The following is a 24,209-nucleotide window of genomic DNA, read 5'->3' as shown; positions in this document are numbered from 1 at the left end:
TCTTCATAGTGTTGCCTTTTCCAGAATGCCATAGGGTTGGAATCATAAATGTGTAGCCTTTTCAGATGGGCTTCCTTCACTTGATGATACGCATTTAAATTTCTTCCCTGTCATTTATTGGCTTGATAGCTCATTTATTTTTAGCTGAACAACACCCCGTCTTCTGGATGTGCCACAGTTTACCCTCCATTCACCTACTGAAGGTGGATGCTGACCGGTGGCTTCCAAGTCTTTCTTTTTTGCTAGTTGTCACTACCGTCAGAAGAACCATGAAGCGTCCTTAAATTCTGCTCTTTTTGAGGACACTTTTATTCCTTTTCCTGTAAGATCCCTTTTCTGATAGGCTGTCCTCACCAATCTTTTTTTGACTCATTTTAATTAGAAAGTCACTTTACACATAACACCTTACTAGAGGCATATTTATACCTGTGTCTCTTTTTCTACTGGGAACTATTATTCCTGACTCCCAGAGTCTGGGGAGTGGCCCCACTGTGTGGATCCCGCCAGTCAAAGCCACAGCGTGGGCTGTAGGCTCACTCTCAAAGTCAGCAAGCCACGTGTGACTTTTCATGTCAGCACAGTTACACTTTGTACAAAAGAATTAAGGTTTCTAAATCCCAAATAATCTGAGCCCCAATCAGGGGCATTGCTTGTGGACTTCTAGGCCTTTCTTGGACTTGAAGGTGGACAGCAGGACCAAGCCACTGTCAACTAAGGAAGTGCGTCAGCCGAGCGACACCAGCTGCCAGCAGCTCGGGGCCTTGCTCTCTGGGGCTCTGCTCCTTGCACCGTCTAGGCATCTGTGGGGCTTATGGTGACATTACACAGGCTGGGAAGTCACTGGGTTCACCATTTTACACCAGAGGAAACAGGTCTTTGAAACTGGTGGTGACCTTTGGCCAGGCTGACGGGACCATGTTGGCTGTCTGGTTATGAGTGTAGTTCTTGCCCTGTGATGCCAGATTTGTTTTTTAGTGCGGCATAAGTGTAAGCTTATGTTTGTGTAGGAAGTCCTAACCTTGCCCCAAAAAGAGGCCAAAAGAAGATTATAATCTTTTGAAACAAGACATTTGTTTTAAATAAATAATATAATTTTAAAATGTATCCTGCGTTTTCTCTGAATCATCAGTTTTCATTCCACATTGTGTTGTAACAGATAAAACAGCACATACTTGGAATGAATCTGCACCTATTTGCTGCATCATTTTAACTATGTGGCCCGTAACCTAATTAGCAGCTTTGCAGCCAGCGTCTGTATCTGTCTCCTGGGCAGGTGGCCAGAAGGTGCAGCCGGAGGGAGAATGTGGGTCCCTGCGTCCTGCGTCCTGCTCAGGCCAGGCCTGTCTGCCTTGACTCTCGGCATCTGTGAAATGAGGGTAACTTTCCATGGCACTGCAGTTACATGGGAGGGTAGGAGGCTATTGGCAAGGGCACCCCATGGCTGCAAGTGTGTTTGATTGATTAAACTAGGGCTTTTGAGGTGCCCTGGAAATCTTCTTCTGAACCCCACCTCTGTGTCTGTAGACCAGTTCTAACCTGAGAAAGCAGCTCTCCCTGCAGACTCTCCATTGCTTGAGAAATAATTTGGGCAAGCGTGCTCTTGGTTAAGGTTCATTCCCCACCCCCACCCCGTGGGATGTTGTTGGGTGTCTGTTTACCAGGGGTCACAGGGGAGAGAAGGGACCAGCTGACCTCATGCAGCCAGGCTCTGATGCCAGAGTGGGACACCCAGAGAAGATGAGGCCCCTGAATTCAAAACAGATGCCACTTTCATGGTGACAATAATCAATGTTTGAGTGACTGCCCTGGCTGGGTCAGATAGACCAGGGTGGGGAGCCCAGTCCTGGAGGGAGCCCCATATAGCTCGAGGGGCAGGGGACAGAGCAGCAAGGCCAGGCATCCATGGGCACATGTCGCTCCAATGTAAACAAAAACAAAAGAAAAGAGCACGCGGTGAACATTTCCTGCTCTGTGTGCGTGTGCTTGTGTGTGTATGTGTGTGCGTGTGCTCCATACGTGAAACTCTGTATTAGGTGATTACTTATTTTCTCTTGCCTGGCCTCTTTGGGAGAACAGAAGTACAAAATGGAAATTTGCATGTGTAGCTCTCAGAAGCAGCTTCCGAAACTTTGAGGACTCATAAAAGAGAAGAATGAATAACAGACCTGGGTCTGAATCCTGACTCTGCTTTGTCTTACCCATGTGACCTTGGGCTTCAGTTTCTTCCTCTATAAAACAGGAATTAACCGCTACTGAAAGGACTGTTGAGAACTGAATTCAACAGCTCTGCAAGCACAGGGCCTGGTGGCTTCTGCGGAGTGCGCTTTTCCCTTTTAAATACCTTAATTTGCATCATTGTATTAGATGTAGATGTCTACAGTGTCAGTTGCTGGAAACTACTCTTTCCGCAGTTGTGGTACTGACTCTAGCAGATTTATTTCATGAAATGTTGCCTACCGCTAGCATAAATCACTATGCATTTTATTTATTAATTGTTAAATGACAAGAAAGTATATATATTTTCTAAATTTTCTTCTGCGAATGGGATCTGCTCTTTTAAGCAAACAAATTCCATTTAGTAGGCTTAATTAGTGCTTCAGATTTAGCCTGGGTCCACCTGAAAGTGGTTGCATATGGCTAATGGCAGAGCTGTGGGCTTAATATTTTCTGACACTGGAATCCAAGTGCCTCTTGCTCGATGCTGCCTTGGTTCTGGCCAGCTCTGTGACCTTTCCTCTGACTCGCTGCCCTTCTTCCTACTCCCCCCAGCCTCCTGCATTTGCACAGGCTCACCCTGCCTTGTCTCACCCCACGGAGGACTTCCATAGTCCTGGCCCACATTGCTGCAGCCACGATGTCCGGGCCTAGGGCAGAGCCGGGTGCTGCAGGTGTCTCTCCCTGCTTGGTCTTGGGTTTCTGATGTGATTTCCCACAAGCCCCTGACCAGCAGGTACAGATGCCTACCCAGCCCTCCGCCTCCTCTCTCACCTGTGCCTGGCATTCTGTACTGCGTGTGCGTGGACTCTCCCACTCAGCCTCTGTCTGCGGTGGCCACCATCGCTTTTACTCCCGCTTCTCTTGAAACAGGCTCTGGCCGGCGGTGTGCAGATGAGGGTTTATACCCTGCTGGGGGTGCAGTGGGCTGATTGGCAGCCTTTGCTGACTCCCCTGGTGAAAATACCTCACCTCCCCCCACCTGCTTCCAAGCTACCAGCCTGACATTAATCAGCTTGAAACATTCCTGCAAATGCCCCGTTCAGCTCCAGCACCTCCTGCCCATCAGCTCTGGTCACAGGGGAAATGTCCCTCCTTCTACACATGTGGCCCCAGGCTCTCTTTCTGCTGACTCTGGCTGCCATCTGCAGTAGCCCTTGGCCCCTTTCTAGAAGACCCCAAACTCTGCATTCCCCTGTGTGAGCTCACATCCTGTTCAGTGATTTCCTTTTTCTGACATGCTTTTCTTACTACCTATTTTTTCAGACAACCATTCAGTTTTTGAACTGCTCAGAGTCTATAATCTATGCTTGCCCTCGTTATCCCATCACCCCTCCTCCAGGCTCACTGGTGTCCTCCCCGTTCCTCAATCCAGGGCCTCTTCACCTCTGGGCTTCTGGGCTAGGCGGCATCGGGGCCTCTCCCCGGCCCTGTGGCACCGTGTGCTCCTTCTGGATCACAGCTCTTCCTCTCTGACCCTGACTCTGGCTTTGCCCAGGTTAGAAATCCACTTGTTATAATGTGTGTGGTTTCCTCCACTGCTTTTCCGAGTGGTCTCTCCTTACCCTTCCCTCTGCTGAGATGGAGGAGGAAGGTGTGCTGCAGTCGGGGAGCTGTGGAACTGCCTGTTCTCTTTGAATGTTTAGACACCATATGCAGTGCATCTTTTTAAAATTTCTACTATGTCATTCTTCCACATGGATGCCACCTGCCCTGGCATCTAGCAATGTCATCTCTGCAGAAGCTTATCTCCGGGACTTTCTGGCAGTCCTGGGCCCCGGCTCTGGCTGGGAGACTGCATTCTGGCTCTGAGTGTAGGTTCCCAGTGGGATCTTGTTCCTGAGGCAACCTCTCTATGACCCGTTCAGACTCAGGTCTTCCAGAGCCTGAGTTCAGGCTGGGAGAGGTGCTGGGAGCCTGCCCCTGCTGGAACGTAACCATCGCTGTCAGGCTAGGAGAGACCTCTGCAGGCCTTGTCCTCAGGATGGGGGCCATGGCCCTGTGCCCACCATACTTCCAGACACCCCAGTCTGCCTTGTGCAGCCCTTCCCCCAGACGCTGCCCCCTCATGTTGTCAGCGTGTGTGTTCGTGAGTCTCAGCCTTCTAGACCACACGACAGGCACTTAGTTGACGTGCGGCACTGAAGCCTGTGCCCTCTGGTCACCGCGCCAGTGTTGCTGTGCGTGTGCCTTCACGCCTCTCATTGAGACGTGGCTTCATGTTCCATGAGGAGAAGAACGTTTTTAATCAAACCACTGGCTTTATTTTTGTGGGGTTACTTCTGAAGGGTAGATTTCCTAGTAAAGCCCTCATTTTTTGTTATTTTTCAGACACATTTTTATCAGCGGAGCCAAAACCCATAACGAAGCATTGAAATCCCCACCTCTAGATTTTGAATTATAAAATAAAACTTGTTTCACCATGGGTTTCCCCTTCCCCCCTTTTGTAAAGCAGTTAATTTTAGGCAGGGATTCAGGAAGTGCCTACTCCCATTTTCCGTCAAGCACAGAAATAGCTCGCGGGGCGCCCTCTCTCCACCTCTTGGGAGCAGCTGGGGGAGTTCATTTTTGTGCGTTTCTAGGCATTTCAACTCCTGCCTTTCTGCGCACTGTGTGTGTCTGTGCACCCTCAACTCCAAATTACCCTGGAACTTTCCGAAGCCCGCAGACTTCACTTCTGTTCTTAATAAAGCTGTGTGCAAGGATCTGGGCTGCTAACCCTCCCTTGTCACTGGAAACTGCCCCCTGTTCAGAAGGTCTTTAGAATAATAAACTCACAAGGAGTGGATAGAATGGCTGAATGGTTGCAATACTGTGATGTGAGAAATTCTGCTTTCAGAATCTTCATCTGAAACCTTTTGTTTTTTCAGAAGGTTCTTTACTTATAAAAAGCAGTTGGAGGGGAGTCGATTGAACCTTAGGAGGTTGGTTAGAAAACTTAGCTCTGCCCAGCAAGAGCTAGGGTGGCCCAACCTTGAACAACGGATGGGGTCAGTAGGAAGTAGACTTGTGGGCATTTTAAAGGTAGACCTGTAAGGATTGGCTAACCACCCAGTGGGTCAGAGGCACAGCTCATGAGTAATTCTTAGGTTTTGAATTGGAGACACTGGGCAGAGAAAAATGCCATTGGCAGGATTTTGTGAACAGGGGTGGAAGTTTAGCTTCAGACCAGCAGGAACCAGTTTAGGTCTCATGGAATATGTTTATGTGGACGTTAGAGTTAAATGGAATGCCATTATCAAGATTTTGTGAACAGGGGTAGCAGTTTAGCTTCAGACCAGCAGGAACTAGTTTGGGTTTCGTGGAATATGTTTATGTGGACATTAGAGTTAGCCAGTGGCCGTTTGCAGCCCAATGCTTAATTTTAAAAGATTTGATAAGTTGTAAACTCTTAGGGTTTCTCACATTTTGCTTTCTTGTCAGCTTCCTTTAGATCAAAGGACAGTTGGTAAAACCCAAACTATTCATCATGTTATTCTTAAACACTCTTGTCAAAATGTACTTCAGGGAAAATTTCTTTGGTGCCCCCCTTTGTGGAATTTGCCCTTTTCTTCCCTGAATAACTGTTGTATGTTTGTACCTTTTCTTCCATTGTAAACTGAATTTCGAAGACAACTACTAATTCTTTCTCATCTCCGAGTGCCCCGAAGTGTGATATTTGATATGCCATTCTGCAATGAATGAATGAATAAGAGGTTGAGACAACTGACTCAAAGTTTGGAGAAGTGACCAGCTCATTTGTGCTATTCCTTTTCTTTATGGATGACCACTGAACATTGACTGTCAGAGCCCTGCGCTTGACTCTGGAGGGCGGTTTTATTTGAGATCGTGTGATCCCCTCTCTAGGGGTGACCACTTCCTCTGCCTTGTCATTAGGTCAGTGGAAGCCAGGGCTTGATGTGAGGAGCCTGCTGTTGATTTCATATGGAAACCTCAGATGGCCGCAGACCCCCAAGAAGCAGGAGTTGGGGGTGGCATTAACTGATGTCATCGCCTGAGGCTCTGCTCCCTGTGAGCTCAGTGCCGTCCTGATGAAAGGACCTCGGCTCTCACAGGCAGTGGGGCCCCCTCCTGCTCAGGAGCCCTGTGACCAGAACCCCGCCTTTCTCAGCAAGAGGCTGGCTTTGTTGAAAATACAATCTGCTTGCCTGCTCCCTGGTGGATGTGGCACCCACCCCTCATTTTAAAAGCCTCTGAAAACTGTGCTTTGTTTTAGTGTTACTGCCTCCTTGGACCTTTTCCTTTGAAATAAGAAGAGAATATTACAAAATCACAGGAGCAGACGGTCATAACATTTCTGTGCTCTTCTCTTGAAGCAGAAATAAAAGCACATCTTGTTTGTATGTCTCCTGAAGAAGGGGCCTTGCCACTGGGCCTTGAAGCACAAGCACCTGCCCAGTAGGAGGTGGGCAGGTAGCTTTCCAGGCAGAGGGAGCAGCCTGGGCTGAGGCTTATGGATGGGAGGTGGGGTTAGGCAAGGGAGTTGAGCCTGGACCATGTTGGCTGCAGATGAGGACAGAGGATAATAAGAGATCAGGTGCGAGGAGTCGACAGTGCCAGACCCTGGAATCTACAGTACAGCACTCAGGGTAGCCTGCCCGCAGGCAGCTGTGTCTTCCTTGATGGCCTGCGCATCAGACACATGGGGCTCAAACCCAGCCTTCCTGCCACTGGCCAAACAGAGTGCTGTGGTGAGGGGCTACCTTCACTGTGGGGTGGCCAGAGCCATGACAAAAAGCCCGCGTGTAGGGTGGATATGAGATGATGACTCCCTGTCATTCGTGAGTGGGATTCGGGATCGCTGGCACACAGTTGGAAAGGGGGCCATTTCTGGTGCCAATAATTAAGGTCCCCATTCAGTAGGCCCATACAGCTTCTTCAGAGTCAGGTATTTTAACTTGTATGTTAAACATGAATAAATCAAAGCAAAATCAAAAAGCGTTCCTTCATTTGCTTAGACCTCCAGTTGAGTGGTTTCGGATGTTCATGGTGTCAAGCATGGCATTCGGACCCGTCCTTCCAGGAGCCTGTAGGATCGCTCTCAGGAACTGGCTGTGACTGATGGGGCCATGCACACATCAACATAATCCCGGGCCATCTCTGTAGGATGCGACTCTCAGTTCTCACCATCCCACTCAGCCCTGTGGTCCCAGGCACTGGGTCTTCCCTGCCTTCCTCCAGGTGAACAGGGCGGGGTGAGGGACATGTCTGTTTTGCCCTGGTTAAGTATTATCATGAATCAGTCTCATTGCTACAGCCTCATCATCAGAAAGTTGTCTCCGGAAATGCCTAGTCTGAACAACATGGAGTTTGTGTGTCAGGAGAGAGGCAAAGTCTGTATGGCTGGCCGAGATGGCCTTTGGTCGCTATGCTGCTGTCTTTGAAAGGGCGTGTGGTCCCCTCTCACCCCATTCCAATCTAATAGTGTATATTTGATATAGTCTCTCTGTCAAGACTTTCCTGTGATCTTGAGGTTCACATCCACCCTGTGATCTAGTATTATCCCTATTTCACAGATGAGGAGGAAAATTGAGTTCACAGAGGACAGTCTCCGTAGATTCATCAGAGCCAGCTGGGAGAAGCAGAGGGCGTGTCCTAATTTCAGTCTCTGGAGGCAAAGACAAAGCTTTTTCGGTTCTGTCCAGTCACTCTGGGGGTTGAAACAGTATATATATGGTTTAAAATATATGTTTGTTTAAAACCGAAGTTTACATTCAACACCACCACATACCGTGCACGTTCAGCCTGATGCGTTTTTTGGTGAATCGCAGCATAGATGGACGAGAGGCTGCCTCTCTGCCTCTCCACCCACTGGCTGGTGTCCTGGGTCATGTCTGCCAGCCTCGTGCTGAAGCCACGGTTGCTCTCTGCCAGCCTCTTGCCCTCACCATCGGCGGCTGAAATCTCCTCGTCTGTGACAGCTCATGGCCTCGTTGCTGCCGTTTGCTTTTTCAAGTGCTGATTTTGAGCCCCTTCCCTCCACTTCCCGACACACAGCACTGAAGGATGGCATTCTGGTGCCCGGCACACTCGTCTGGGCATGCTGGGGCTGTGTGCATTGCTGGGCACACTATTTCTGTTCCCTGTTGTTGCCTAACAAATCCCCTGTACTCTCAGTGGCTGAAACCAACAAGTTGTGATGGATTCGTGAGTTGACTGGGCAGTGCTTGTTTCATGTGGTGCTGTCAGGGGAACAGGGTGGCCAGAAAGTCACAAACGCCCTCATGCCTGTTTCCAACGGTTGGCGCTGGGCACCTTGGTGCCCCCTTGTAGGTGTCTCTGCGCGGCCATTCAGATTTCCCTTCATTATGGGGCCTGGGCCCAAGAATGGGATGCTCCAGGTGAAGGTGGCCACTGCAGCTGTCTAAGGCCGGGCTTCGGAGTTATGCCATATTCCACTGCTCACAGCAGGCCACAGGGCAAACCCAGAACGAGCCCAGATTCAAGAGGAGCAGGGACAGACTCTACCTCTTGATGGGGGAATGGCAGAATTCCTTTACAGAAGACCTTGTGTGATGCCACCGTCTTTGAAAACACAATCTACTAAACTAATGCAGACTATAGAATGTAGAGATATTATTGTAGAGGTAATCATTAATCTCTTCTAATTAATTAGAATGTAAATTACTCACAAATGTCAGTGTCAGTACTTTATTACTTTATTATTAATTATAGGTGGCCGGTGAGAATTGTAGACTGATCAGATGTAGCTGGTGAGGAGTGCGTGAGTTGGGACCTGGATTTTCCTTGTGGAAATGGATCCAGTCATGTTGAGGCAGTGAAATCTTGGCCCTTGGCATTATAATGCTCCAATAAAGAGACTGTTCAACAACTCAATACTACCTTTTAATCTTTCTGCAATTAAGTTGGATTTATGATTTATGAGTTTTTCTTCCCGTTCTTTTGCAAGCCACTAGCATTTTTTTCAGTCACCAGATGTCCTCTTTCTCTTTTTAAAAAGATAAGGCCTAGGACTGTGGTAAGTGTTGGCCTTCGGGGGTCTGTAGACCCTGATTCTGCCTCTGTGAGCCTCTGCTGCACCATGAGATGCTTGGCCTCTCTGCTCAGCCCTGGTCTTGTAAGACAGACTCACTGCAGGAAAGTGTTCAGGCCCCGGAGCGATCCTGTCCTGTGCCCTTTGCTGGGACTTGTGTATACAGCATGCAAGTGATCCTGAAAGTGTACTTTTCAGCCACTTTGAGAATCCGCTGGACATTGTTCCAACAATAGGTTCACATTTGATTTCTGATCTGAGACAAAATAATGGTGACATAATGGATGCAGGATACTATGCTTTTGCTTTAAATCGATTATATTCCCTACCAGTGGTAACTTGTTTGCCTGAGGCCAGGGAAGGCCTGGCCCTGCCTTGTGGGCCATGGGCCTCAACTGGGTAAAGGTAGTCAATGTTAAACAGCTACACAGCCTAAATAAAGGAATGAAAAACAAGTTTCCAAAAGGTTCAGCTAAGCCCATCTGGGATAGGGGCACAACTCTTTTCTCTAAAAATTATTAGATTCCATAGAGCCGGATTGAAAAGGGAAACTGAGACCCCCAGAGGTGAGGAGAGCCGAGACCAAGCCGAGGCCAAGGACTAGGGAAGACTGGGGGCCTTTCTTTTTTCTTTTTACTATGCCACAGACATGATCTTCACTAGCTGCTTGTTAACTGTAAGGAAAAATATAATGACCTGATTCTAGGAATTTTCCTTCTCTTTCTCTTCCGCTCCTGTCGGTTCTTAGCCCGCAGGCTGAGAAGGTTTAATTGCGTCTGCTGGGCGGGTGTTTTCTCATGGGGATTAGAGCAGGCCAAATTGGGCTTTAACGCTTAGTGGGATAACAGAGCTTCCTGAGGAATGTGAACCTAATTAGGGATTCTAGGGTCAAGCCTGACAAAGGAGACACAGAGGCAAAGTTAGGGCAAGCTCTTGAAGGAAGGAAAGAAAGTTAATAAAGTCTCGAATGTCCTCATTTTGTGCTGCCGTTCTTTGTATAGATCTGCTGTTGTTTGCAGGCTTGTGTTGAAAGTCTGACCCTGGGCCTCTCTTCAACCCTCCACGGAGCCCCCTGTCCCCAGGCACCATTGGAAGAGCATCCTTGAATGATGAGTAAGGCCACCTTCGGCTTGTCAGGAGCCCCCGGCCTCACCTGGGGGACCCAGCTCCTGTTGGTGTGCCCAGAACATTCTGTGTCGACCTGACGTCTCCACCAGTCCCATCAGACCTTTGTTAGTGCTGGGGGGTTGCATTTTATTCCCCCAAATTCAAATGTTGAAGCCCAAATCCCCAGAACCTCAGAATGTGGCAGGATTTGGAGATAAAGTCTTTAAAGAGGTAATTAGGTTAAAATAGGGTCATTAGGGTGGGCCTAATCCAGTATGACTGGTGTCCGTAGAAAGACCGGGACACAGACACACACAAGGAATGGCCATGTGAGGACACAGGAGAAGGTGGCCATCTGCAGGCCTGGGAGAGAGGCCTCAGGAGGAACCACCCTGCCCATATCTTCTTTTCAGCCTCCTAGCCCCCAGGGCCGTGGGGGGATAAATGGCTGTGGTGTCAGCTGTGCGTTCTGTGGTATGTTGTTACGGCAGCCGCCCCTCACCCAAGCTAAGACTGTTGGTTATCTAAGCAGATAAAACACTTGGGTCAGTGTCAGCACTGGGAATGAGCGGACTTTCCTTTTGTGATTATTCTCCTCACCCTGCCCTTATAATAGACGATAATAATAGTAATACAAACACATGAACAAATGCATCCTTTTTCAATCTTAACTAATGGGTGAATTAAAGATCTTGCTATTTTATTGATCAGTAACATACAATGTAAGGAGTCGGCCGGGCGCGGTGGCTCAAGCCTGTAATCCCAGCACTTTGGGAGGCCGAGACGGGCGGATCACGAGGTCAGGAGATCGAGACCATCCTGGCTAATACGGTGAAACCCCGTCTCTACTAAAAAAATACAAAAAACTAGCCGGGCGACGAGGCAGGCGCCTGTAGTCCTAGCTACTCGGGAGGCTGAGGCAGGAGAATGGCGTGAACCCGGGAGGCGGAGCTTGCAGTGAGCTGAGAGCCGGCCACTGCACTCCAGCCTGGGCGGCAGAGCAAGACTCCGTCTCAAAAAAAAAAAAAAAAAAAAAACAATGTAAGGAGTCAAAGCTGTGGTATAACAGAAGTGCCCCTTCGTAAAAGCTCCACCCTCCTTGCAACCAGGCTGCTACTCGGTGTAGAGATTAGAGAAGAGTCCCAATCCCCAATTATATCATAAGGTTCTGGTGGTCAGCAAATATTTGGCGTCCGTATTTGTTTTTCCCTGGCTAGTTCAAGGCCTCAGAGGTAGGTTACCTCTGACTGTTTTTATGACTTAGGAAAGAAAGTACTGCCATCTTGGCATCATCATGAAGTGTCTTTAAAAATAGTTGTTTTTGTTAAGATAAACAAAAGGAAACTTCATTTCTGAGTCTTTACAACTTATCTTAGAGTTAAAATTATTATGATTAAAGTAATTTTATGTGTGATAGAACTTGTGCATTAGGTGATGTCTCTGTACTTAACTCAGTGAGTTGCTTTCTCCCTTGTCTGCAAGGTTTGGGAAGGTCAGTGGCTGGCCCGTTTGTCTCTACTCAGTTTGCGCTTGTTTTGCACCTGAATGCTGGTGGTGTGTGGTGGTGTGCATTTGTGGAACGCATTGCATGACTGTGGGTTGGTACTGTTGAGCTGATCCTCCCCTCCAGAATCCTGACATGAACAAGGTTTGCCCAAGCCTGCTTGATACCAGAGTATAGACTTCACCTCTGGACAGGATGACCTGGAGAACAAGAAACAAGAAACAAGAAACAATTAGAGGATCTCAAGCCTCCAGGCTTTCCCTGTAGTGGCTGCGTGTGGAAAAGCATGCTTGACACTTCAGGGTGCTCGCTGCAGTTCCTTTTTTTTTTTTTTTTTCGAGACGGAGTCTTGCTCTGTCGCTCAGGCTGGACTGCAGTGGCACCATCCCAGCTCACTGCAACCTCCCGGTTCAAGCAATTCTCCTGCCTCAGCCTCCTGAGTAGCTGGGATTACAGGCACGCGCCACCATGCCCTGCTAAGTTTTGTATTTTTAGTCGAGATGGGGTTTCGCCATGTTGGCCAGGCTGGTCTGGAGCTCCTGACCTCAGGTGATCTGCCCACCTTGGCCTCTCAAAGTGCTGGGATTACAGACTTGAGCCACTGCGCCCGGCGTCTCTTCAGTCCTTACTTCATGTTTCTGTGAGGTTCTGGGAAGCTGATTCACGTGATCCACCATGACTGGAATTTTTGATGATTTGGAAAAGATAGAATTAAATTTTACCTTTATTCTCTTTATACAGAATATGTATGTTTATACAGAATATGTATGTTTATACAGAATATGTAGTGCATCTGTTATACCCACATGGTTTTAGAGAGACCGATGGAAAAATGTCACTTTCTATATGACTGTTTACAAAATGAAATTTAATAAGAAACAACAATAAAAGCTGAGTTCGGAGTTTTATTGTGTTCATCAAAAGGAAAGCAATGTCTATCAAGCACGAGGAGAACTGAGTTGTCCTTCATTTCTCCCAGGACTTGGATCTCCCAGAAGTAAGCAGAGAGGGATTGGTTCAGGTTTGAAGAGTTGATGTCACTCCTCACTGAGGAAGGTTTGCACCTGAGGCCCTGTGTCTGTCAGCACTGAGGGTGATGGTGGTGGGACCGGTGCACCCTGGGTGAAAGCACTTTCTAAGGCAGAATGTGCTTGTTGGCTGAAGTGCTTTCATTCACTTGGGGGATGGAACTGCAGGACTGAGCTTTGCTGTGTATGCACACACACAAACACACAGAGATACATACAGATATACACCCACACACAGAGAAACAGACACACTCTCATATCGATACACTCACATGAGGCATAGGTACACATAGAAACACATAGAGACACTTACAAAACTCAGTTTCAAGCATGCACATTCATACATTCTCACAGGCACACACGCTTACACCCACCACACTTTTACACTCCCATGCACGCAACACTGACTCATCCACTCACACGCAAACTCACACCACTCTCAAACTTACACACACACAAAATGATACATTTTCAGATATCCACGGTAAAATATGCCTAGTCAAACACAAGGCACCACCACATGGATACAGTCACCCAGGATATAGTCACTCACACTCACCCACACTCACCCTCACCCACACTCACACATGCGCTCACCCACACACTCACATTCCCAAGGACACAGTCATGACGTGGTGGCAAGCCCTTGCCCCTCTGCCCCTCTGTCCTGTGGACCTGCGGGCTTGGAGACAAGGTTATTGATGCCAGTGTACCCAGGCACCCATGTAGCCAGGTGTGGGGCGGGCACAGCAGTGTTTGTTTGTGGTTTCCTTGGGAACAGTTGATTAGGTCCCAGGATAGCCGAAAGAAGGCCATAAAGAGGCTCTCAAACAGGCTTCATAGAGGGGCCCTCGCCACCACCATGGGAGGGACGGATCCTGGGGATGCCACAGCCCATGGCTTTTGTCCCACAGCCCATGACCCACTGCCTTCTCTCCAGCCTTCTGTAGCTGCTAATGGGAGCTGCTCTGCCCCCTTCTTTGTCTCACTGTTGTCACCTCTTGTCACCCTAACCCCTGAGGGAGTTGCTCATTATGAGAGGGTGCAGCTTCTATCAGGAGAGGAGCCTGGAGCTGGGGCACCAGCTGGCGTCATCTCTGTGAGAGTTCCCGTGGCTGGCGCTGGCCATCTCTGAGACGCAGCTTCTCATACACAGAGTGGGGGCTTGCTGACCTTATTGTGAGGGCTACAGAGAAAGAGCTGCAGATGGGGCACTGTTCCATGTTTAGCTGATTTGAGTCCACACATTGGATGAGCCATGGGCCTCCCCGGGAGTGCGCTTTGATTGCCTGGTTCTTGTCTCAGCCTCTCACGCCCCTGCAGCTCACTCAGCATCATGTTACAGAGCAGGCAAAGCGCAAGGCCAGTGGGTGCCCACCTAGACCCTTGGCCATGCCACCACACACATTCCAGCCATGCTGGCGGTGCACTGATGGGGCCAGGCGCAGCTCAGAGGCTCCTGGTTGGCATCTGCAGGACAGTCTCAGGGGATGCAGTGTGCCGGGACCCTCCCAGCCCTGCAGTGTTGGGTGGCTACTCTGTCTCTGAATAAGTCAAACTGGCATGTTAAGAACATAAGTGCTAAAGCAATGTCAGCTTCTTTGTACCGAGGAAGGCCAAACCCACCTGGAGTTGGCCCCAACCCACAGTGCTTCCCTCTGTTCAGTGAAAAGAGGGAAAGAACCCCACAGTGCTGGGGAATGTGTGATCAGAGCTGGAGTTTGAGGTGAGGAGAGCAAGCAGGTGTGCCTCACTCCCTTACCTGGCTCCATCCACAGGAGTTACCCTCCTGATGCATGGGAGGCGGGCAGCCTGTAGATCAGCGGGGCAGGCTCAGTGGAGAGCTGTGTGCGCTCCGGCGGGGATGCAGCTCTGCCCACGGAAGCACTGTGCTTCTGCCTCTGCTAAGGCTAAAGAACAGCAAGTGACACCTGACTGTCCAGCAAAAGCAGCTGATTGCACCGCTGCACAGTCCCCATAGGTTCCTTGGTGCTGAGCAGGCCGGCGTGAGCATCCCCAGCCTAGCCGCCTCGTCCCATGGTTCTGTCTGTGGTCAGCTTACCTGCCTTAGTATAAGACAGGAAAAGTGTGATGGAAATACAATCTCTTTTCAGGGACTTCCTGTCCTGGAATATGGTTTTAGCCACACTGAAGGAACAAGTGCCCTCTGTGTTCACTTGGTCATGGTTTTTACTAAATTAGATGTTTGCACTTAGAGAGACAATGAGTTTTCTCTTTATTAACAGGCAATTCTTTGCCTCTAGAATGTCCCCTTCTCTCTGTTGGTGCTCCATGAGCATTTTTATTTGCAAATCCACTCTCACAAAAGGTCTTTCCTGAGACACTTTTGTCTGTATCTTGTAACAGCCCATGTGCAAACAGACAATAGGGGCCTGTGACCGGTTCTCTTGGAAGAGAGGACTGTTTGGTAGGATGTGAATGTGGAGGCTCAGGGCAAGGCTGCCTTCCATTTGCTCTGCAGAACCTGGGAGCTGCTCACCCCCCACTGTTCCCCAGCTCACTTTCTTAAAAACGATTCATTTTACGCAGTTTCTATTACGTGAGCCATAAGCTCTGTGGAGTTGGGAACCAGTCTGCTTCATTTCCAAGTGAAGTCCTGGCAGGAGAAGACGGTCAGTGAAAATGTGCGGGACAAGTGATGGATGGAGTTCGGGCGTGCCAATTCCAGAGCCCCTTAGCCACATAAGCCGTGGATGATCTGGGGCGAGATGGGACTCGGGCAGTCCCGGCTTACACAGCTCACCTCTCCTTTTCTGTAGGACATCCTGGGGCCAGGCCAGGCAGTTATTGCACCCCATCTGGCCATAGAGGGATGTGGGAACACACAGACCTGGCTTTTGGACCAAATCCTTAAGTTACTGCTATCTTTAAAACTCAAGTTTCTGACATTACACAGGGCCTTTCTTTTCATTGTCTCAACAAACGCATGCTTCCATACAATGAATTTTAAAAATGTATTATAGACTCTATTTTTAAGGGAGTTTTAGATTTATACAAAAATTGGACACACTCAGGCCGGGCGTGGGGGCTCACGCCTGTCATCCCAGCACTTTGGGAGGCCAAGGCGGGTGGATCACGAGGTCAGGAGATTGAGACCATCCTGGCTAACACAGTGAAACCCCGTCTCTACTAAAAATACAAAAAATTAGCCGGGCGTGGTGATGGGCGCCTGTAGTCCCAGCTACTCAGAAGCCGAGGCAGGAGAATGGCGAGAACTTGGGAGGCGGAGCTTGCAGTGAGCCGAGATGGCACCATTGCACTCCGGCCTGGGCAACAGAGCAAGACTCCGTCTCAAAAAAAAAAAAAATCATTGGACATACTCTTCTTCCTCTTCATATGTAAACATCTTCCATTCCTGTGGTACATTTGTTACACTTGATCAGCCAATATTGATACAGTCTTAGTAACCAGAGCCCTTGGTTTACATTAGGATTCTCTCCTGGTGTTGTACATTCTGTGGGTTTAGACAAATATAGAATGACGTGCATCCATCATTACAGTATCAAGCAGAATAGCTTCATGGCCCTAAAGAGTCTCTGTGCTCTGCCTGTTCCTCTCTTCCTCCTAATCCCTTTCACTGACCTTTTCACTGTCCCAAAGTTTTGCCTTTTCCAGAATGTCACAGAGTTGAAATCATACAGTATGTGGCCTTTTCACAGTGGCTTCTTTCACTTAGTAATATGCATTTAAGTTTCCTCTTTGTGTTTTCCTGCCTTTATAGCTCATTTCTTTTTGTCACCCTTGATATGCCATTGCAGGAATGCTGACAGTGAGTTTGAAAGGCAGGGGCCCTGATTCTTTGCACTTTTCTGGCCTGCATGTCATATGTGGAGTGAGGCAACAAGATGCATGTGTGTGCTGAGTAGGTACCATGCTTGGGGGGAGATAAGTCACACCACTCTGTTAACCACGGGGTCTCCTTGTCTGGCTGTTTCCACCATCCTGTAAGGTTTTGTCTGTGACTCCCTCTGTTTCCAAAGCTGTTTTTGTTTTGTTTTGCTTTACGTGTATTTGTTTACTTATTCTCTTATGCATTGATCAAACTTTAATGTACACACATGTAGTTGAGGACACACAAATGGAAAAGGTGTATTCCTCCTGGCCAGCTGCTATGAGTGTGTAGGGGACAGCCAGTTCATGGTGAGGCCAGGGGCCCTGAGAGAGGACCCCTGCCCCAGACATCCGTCTGAGTCAGAGCCCTGGTGGAGTAATCATGTGTCCCAGACACAGGAACGACCATGTGTCACATACTCCCTAAGGACCGGACTGCGTAAGATAAGCAAGAGGCTATAAATAGTTGTCCTGGCAAGAGCCAAGGTCACGTCACCACCCACCCCAAACCACAAGGACAATTAGTCAGATCTCTGAGATTCTCTAAGATTCTCCTTCCATTGCACATTTTCAGAAAAGTCTTTGAGAAGGCAGGTGCCAGGGTTCTGGAGGGGGCAGTGCCAGGAGAAAGCTAAGGAGTGAGGTCACTCGCCAGGAGCCGAATCCTGTTTGCTGGCGCCTGGCTCCTGAGCGGCCCCCCAGAGCAGCGCGATGCCAGTCTGGTCCCCTTAATTCCTGTCCTCAGGGAGAGCTCTGTGCCTGTGAGTGGGGTCCCTGCCCTGTGCCAGGCACTCTTCTGAGCTCCTCACATGCCATCTCTTAATTCTCACAGTGACCTTGCCTGGAAGGCACTATTGTTACCTGTAGTTTTCAGATGTGGACACTGAGGCCCAGAGGGATTAAAGGCCAAGGTCCCATGGCTAGGAAGTGGTGGAGATTTGCCCTGCAGGACTGGTGGCTCCATGTGCCTATAACTAACTGCCTCTCCTGACTGTGTTTGAGCCGCCTCGCCTCCCTTGCTTTCTTTGTCTTTCCCAGGGAGCTGTCGGTCTTCAGAGACTCTGATGGAGTCAAAGTCTCCTCTCCCATCTCTTGTGTCGAATGGAATAACCACGTCGACATTGCCACATTCAGACTCTCAGTTCTACTTGTAGAAATAGTTCTAGAAGAAGTGGCCCTTTGTGTAGAGAATGCATGCCCCTGGGTGAGGACGGGAGGAGTAGGGGCTTGAAGACCGCCAGGGAGCACCTTCCACCTTCTTCTCTGGGCCCCACTCCCAAGCTCCCCAAACACAGACCGACTCGGAAGTTTCCATCCTTGAGGTCTACCAGTTCTTTGTGCAAATGGGGGCTAAATTTTGTATCTATGAGTGATTTGCATTTTTCTTGAAGGGGAGGTCCCATGGTTTCCATGACATTAGCAAAAAGGACAGGGACTTTCCAAAAGTGAACAAAACCCTGGACTCTCTTAACTCTAAATCTTGTCAGTCTTGATCTGCTACAGCTTTGTGGTCGGAGTGAGGTTAGAGACAGTTTCATTCAGACTTTGGGAGCCTGGCTCGATTATTATGCTAATTTTTTTCCTGGAGAATCCGTTTGCTTATCTGTTTCTTCTGTCTTTGAAAGGTGGTGATTCCCTGCGGTGTGCAAGCCCGACTGGAACAGGTAAGCCCTTTGCATTTCTTTGGCTCCATTGTTCTATCCTGGGGGACTAAGTCCTTTCTTGAAGCTGGGCCCTCTTTGGGGATCTTTTGGCTTCCTCTAGGATCCATGCCCTCCCTTTGACCTGTAGCCTTCATTCCCAAGGCTCTCTCTGAGGACCTTTGACCATGCTGCACTGGCCATTTGCATGGTTTTTTAGAGAAGAGGATCCGCTGCACCTTTGCAGGAGCTGCCTTTCTATCAGTAATAGTTACCTTCGGGGCGAATCTCCCCAGGCTGAGTTTCCTTGGCTAAGTCTGTTGTCTTAGTGATAAAAACCTGGATAGTGAGGGTGCCTGGGTCACCTGGTGTCAGTGGACAATGTAGTGTAGTGGTTTGTAGACTGACATCCAACTCTGACAAATACTGGGTGTGTGTGTGTGTTCAAATCGGATTGAAGGTAAATACAATAGCACTTTCTGTTTGGCTTGTGATTAGGCAAATTTCCTCCACCCTTTGGAGCTAAGGGAGTGAAGCTTTGTTTCTTAGGGCTTATTAGCAGCTTGCAGGATAACTGAAAGGCTCACTGTGCCTAGACAGTAGGACACAGGACCCTCTTCTCTCACTGCATATCAGAAGCGACTCCCTGGGAGGGAGATGGGAAGCTGCCTCTTGCTGCTGGGGAAGTGTATGCAGGTTCGGGCCTCCCCGGTGGGGTAGGGAAACAGGTACGCCGTGGTTCCTCCTGGACATCTGTCAGGTGTGCTGTTGCCCGTACGTCTCAAGTAGGGCAGGGCTTTCTGCCCTTGGCTCCCCCTAGCTTCGCCATACACAGAATCTGGGGTGTTCTGCTGGAGAAAGTTTTGGCAGTCTTCTGGGTTGTGAGCCTGGTGACCTCCAGACATGGAACTGGCTAACTGCCTCTGTCTTGTGGTGCAGTAGGACATCCTTCCCCAGGCTCGGTCAGTGGCGCCTGTGTGGCAGCTTCCCTGCTCTGATGAAGTCAAGATCAGATCCTGGCTCCAGTGACTGGGCTGTGCTCTTGCCCCCTGCCCACCTGAGCCTTGGTTTCCTCCTTAAGCCATTGGGCATGGGGGTGGCTCTCTAACCTCATCACTTGAGTGGCCAGGCCCTGCCCTCTCCCCCTGCTGACCTGAGCCTCAGTTTTCTCCTTTATGCAGTGGCCATAGGGGTGCTCTCTAACCTAGCTGCGGACGAAAGAAGAGGGACTATGGGCTCAGGCCTGTCACAGAAGCCTGGCCACAGGCAGGGTGCCCTTATTATGCTCCTTTTAATGCTGTCACATGGTGTGGTCTCTTCGCTTCTGGAAGAGCACAGTATGCATTTGAGGTCATAGGAACATTTAAAAAAATCTCACTCAGAAACCTAAAATATTGACAAACTTTGAAAAACATGTTGCAGCATCAAGAACTGAGGCCATCCGGGGTGGGCGCCTGCCCGGCCGTCCTTGCTGGCCTCAGCTGTGTCCCCAGGCCTGTGGTCCGCTCTCACTCCATTCTTCTGTAGCATTCACCGCTGACAGGGGTTAGGGTGGGGCAGCGGGGGGAGTGGGGGGACTTGGGGGAGTGTCCTTGCATTTGGTTTTGACAGGCTGCGGTTTGTGACCAATTTCCTCAGGCTTGTCACAGGCCCCGGGAGCCCAGGGCTAAAGCCCAGGTGGTCCCAGAGCTGTGTGCCTGTCCCAAGGCTCTGGCTGAAGCCTGTTTTCCTGGTGGCAGCTGAGGCTCTCCCACTTTGCAGACAGTTCCTTGCCATCAGATTTGTTGGTGAGCCCTGGACATCAGAGGCACCAGAGGGCTAAAGCCGTGTGCCGGGTCTAAAGACATGGGTTGCAGGGCTGTCAACAGCCGGGACAGGCCAGAGCCCCGTCCTGGCTGCTTAGATGTTGTCACTGTGCCCCCTGGAGCCCAGGGTCCAGAGAGGAGTCTTCAGTCTCCTGGAGCACAGCCCTTCCCCTGCATCAGGACACGGCCTCCCTGTTAATCTTTTCATAGGTGCGGTTGCTAAGAGATCTGGCTCTTCTAGCCCAGCCTGGCTCCTGCCCACTCCCCTTGCTGCTGTGTGTGTGTGTGTGTGGTGTGTGTGTGTGTGTATTATGTATGTAATTGTTGTATGTATATGAATACACACATGCATGCAGTTGTTACATGTATATGAATAGACATGCATGTTATGCGTGTAATTATAGGTATACGAACACATGCATGCATATTATACATGTAATTGTTATATGCACACAAATGAATATGTACATGTTATACATGTGTCAACACACGAATACATACATGTGCCACACATACGAGTGCTATGTATGTGAATATATATATATTAGGTATGTAGTCTTTATATGTGAGTGTATATATGTATGAATGTTTCTATGCGTATATTATGTATATAAATGTTACATATGTGAATATACGCATCTTGTAATTGTTATGTGTGTAGGTTTCGAATGTAGTTATTAATATCTGAGTGTATATATATATGTGGATAATGTAATTGTTACCTGTGTGTGAATGTATGGATGTGTGTGTTTATTATGTATGTGAGTTTATGTGTATGTGAATGTGTGTGTGTGTGTGCATTTCCCTTAGACGAACATGCGTGAGTCCACTCCGTACTAAGCTCTCTGTGACCTTTTCAGATTGCCTTGACCAGATGGCCTCCAGGTGTGGTCCCTGGACCTGCAGCCTTAGCATTGCCTGGGCACCTATAGAAATGCACATTCTCAGGCCCCAGCCCAGACCTACTGAATCAGGAACTCGTGCTGGAGCCCAGTGATCGGTGCTTTAACAAACCCTCTGGCAAGGTTGATCAGCTCAAGTGTGGGAATCCTGGCTGTGAGCTGGAACTGGGGCAGGGATCAGCCTGTGGACATGCAGTCGGGGTGGCCTTGGCAATGCCTGCCTTTTGGGCTGCTCTCCCCAGGTGGTGGTGTGGGGCCATCCGGGGCGGGCGCCTGCCCGGCCATCCTTGCTGGCCTCAGCTGTGTCCCCAGGCCTGTGGTCCACTCTCACTCCATTCTTCTGTGGCACTCACCCCCGACGGGTGGGTGCGGTGGCGGGGGGCGTAGGGGAGCTTGGGGGCGTGTCTTTATGCTTGGTTTTGACAGACTGCGGTTTGTGACTGATTTCCTCAGGTTTGTCATAGGCCCCGGTGGCCCCAGAGCTGTGTGCCTGTCCCGAGGTCCTAGCTGAAGCCTGTTTTCCTGGTGGTAGCTGAGGCTCTCCCACCTTGTAGACAGTCCCTTGCCATCAGATTTGTTGGTGAGCCTTTGATGCCAAGACACCCAGTTCCCTCACATCTTTATTTTGCATGGAGCTTTTCCCCTAAACAGGGCAGTGCTGTCTTCCTCCTGGCGTGGAGGAGTAAGTGGAAGGATGGATGTGGCAGCCCAGCCCGGCCTGAGCACTCTTCTGCCTCCCTGCTGGGTGGCCTTGTAGAAGTAGACCCTCCTATTTAGTGGAGCTTGGGCGGGAGGGTTTCCACCTGCACAGTGTGGCTTCCCAGGGCAGAAAGCAGAGTCTTTTTCTTCTTTCCTGATCCTGTCTGGGCTGAGTCTTCTGGCACTGTGATCCCTGGCATTTTGGATGGGCATGGAATTGCTTTCAGATAATACTGACATCCCCGATGTCACCTGGGGTGTCACTGTGCCCTGTGGAACCTGGCCAGGTCACCTAATAGCTGTTTTTTTGTTTTTTTTTTGGTTACCATTCATTGAGTACCTATTCTGTCTCAGATGCCCTGCCCTCCCTCACCTGCTGGAGCTCAGAAAAGTGAAGAAACTCCTACATCACCCAGATACTAAGTGGCTTCTGTTCTCTGGGGTGTCAGTGCCCCTGCATGGCCTTCTGTGACCTGCCCTCAGACCTGGCTGCCCTTCTCCTCTGTCCTGTGCTGAGGCCCCTCCCACACCTGGAGTTCACTTGGCACCTGTACCCACCCCCAGCGCCTGCCTTTGCTCTGTAGCTAACCTGAGGGGCATGACCCCTTTGGAGAAGTTCTAGAATAGCTTCATCCCAGCATGTTTTATCGAGGTGAGCTGCCGGGTCTGTCAAAATTCCTGGAGTTGCGCTGGCTGAGGGTATGATTGTTTTGAATCCCTTGGGCCTAGTTCCCTGGTGGGGCAGAAAGAAGGCGGTGATGAACCATGCCAGTGGTACTTGCCTGCTGACTTCCCACGACAGGACTGTAAGGGTGTCTGTCACCTTAATGACATTATACTGTGTGAGGGCCCTTTGTCTGCAGCCATAGGGTGCCTTTGTGGCTCCCTGGGGCATTTAAGACACAATGGAGAAGGAACATTTTCTGTGATTGTGGTGCATTGAACCTGTGGCTGTTTACCTGTGATGTTCGTTTTCCTATTCCGGGTAACAGAATCTTCTGTTTGTTTATTGCTGCAGCTTACAAAAGTGGAATGTGAGGTTAGATTAATTCATGAACTCAAAAGCAGCACATAGTGTTGTTGAGAAAGGAGCTGGGAGGCAAACTTCCCTTTGTGAATGTCAGCTTAGTGGATGTTACATGGACACAGGATTGGAGCTTCCTGGGAGCCAGTGTAAAAAGGAAACCACAATGATTGGCATGTGCCTTTCTGGAAGGTGGGAAGAAATAAGAATCAGCAGAGAAAATGTGCAATGAGGGAAATTATGAAGGGTGTAGACTAAGGCATCGGGGCATGCGCCACCTCTCCACGGGTCAAGCGGAATGATTTTGGAGGGATGTCAGAGGCAAGCTACTGGCACTGGATTTTGGAGGGATATCGGAGGCAAGCATAGCCTTATTGGGACCTCTGGCTTTTCGAACTATAAAGGGACAGTTGGTGTCTTTCTCATCTGCTTACATTACCTTTCCAGGGGCTGTGGTCTGCTGGGTCATAGCGAGAATGCTTCACCATTGCTCAGGTAACTGCTGTCCCTAAGGCTGGGAGAGGTGGCCGGGCTCCTTACAGTGGAGTCACAGCCTGTGGTCCAGCTGCTCTGTAAGTCTACATGTATGTGTACACGCATGTGCTCACATGCACACACAGGCACAGAATGTAGTAGTAGGTGTGAGCATGGACTAGAGTTGGGCTGAGTCCCATCCCGGCTATGACACTAGTGAGCTGTGTGACCTTGAATGGAGTTCTTTCACTTTTCTAGGCTCCACTTTCCTCTTCTGTAAAATGAGGGTGCCACCAGCTCCTCTTGGGGTCACTGCCAGGATCGAATGAAATAACATGCTTAGATCCTCCGTGCTGGTGTGACACAGGGAAGACACGTGATGTGTGGGGAAGAGCCTGTTTGGTTGTGACTTGGCAGTGCAGTTCTTCTGGTGCCCGCAACCTTTGCTGTGTGCCATTCATTGTTGATCTGGTTCTCCTGACGGAGAGAACCAGTCTGATGAGTTCCAGAGCGCGTCCCCTGCTTCCTGAGGGTGAGGATATCGATGACAGACACTTAGAGTAGATGATTCCTGTGATCCCGCATTTGCAGACTTGGAGGCACCACCGCGGTCAGAACAAGGGCACACGCGAGTCTGTCCTTGGTAGTTGCAGGTTTGCAGGATCTTTTCACGATGCTGTGGCCTAACAGTGGTCCCAATGGTGGCTCCATAGCTTTTGACTGAAGTTCAAGGGCAATGTCCTTATTTTTTTCCGCCCTGTGTTTACCTTCATACCCTCTGCAAGCGACTGATTCATACCTGCAAATCTTGGTGCCCTCAGTGTAGGGCAGCCTTCACTAGGACACCCTGAAGCCATGTGTGGGACCCACTCCACGCCCCCCCCCGCCCCTCCCCCGGCCTCCTGGGCAGCCCACAGCCAGCCTGCTTCCAGGGAGGGCCTGGCCTGCCCCAGGGAAGTGCCACCT

At 49.6% G+C, this 24,209-nt stretch overlaps 1 protein-coding gene across 11 annotated transcripts in view; it reads left to right on the top strand.

Annotated features, from left to right (window-relative positions):
• TNS3 (tensin 3) overlaps positions 1 to 24,209 on the top strand; it is a 353,662-nt gene that overhangs the window by 129,092 nt on the left and 200,361 nt on the right. For 9 of the 11 annotated variants that reach the window (XM_033194200.1, XM_033194198.1, XM_033194194.1 and 6 more), the window contains one exon: positions 18,325 to 18,363. Coding sequence is in view for 3 of the 11 variants with exons in the window: in XM_033194194.1 (XP_033050085.1) it covers positions 18,325 to 18,363 (39 nt within the window). In the remaining 8 variants the exon portion in view is untranslated. Of the gene's footprint in view, positions 1 to 16,626; positions 16,731 to 18,199; positions 18,221 to 18,324; positions 18,364 to 24,209 lie in introns of those variants that run through there. The other 2 variants (XM_033194201.1, XM_033194203.1) reach the window with 2 other exon arrangements.

This window comes from Trachypithecus francoisi, unplaced genomic scaffold, assembly GCF_009764315.1.
Source record: "Trachypithecus francoisi isolate TF-2019V2 unplaced genomic scaffold, Tfra_2.0 Lachesis_group4, whole genome shotgun sequence".
NCBI classification, from domain to species: Eukaryota; Metazoa; Chordata; class Mammalia; order Primates; family Cercopithecidae; genus Trachypithecus; species Trachypithecus francoisi.
This window is presented reverse-complemented; position numbering and strand designations above follow the sequence as displayed.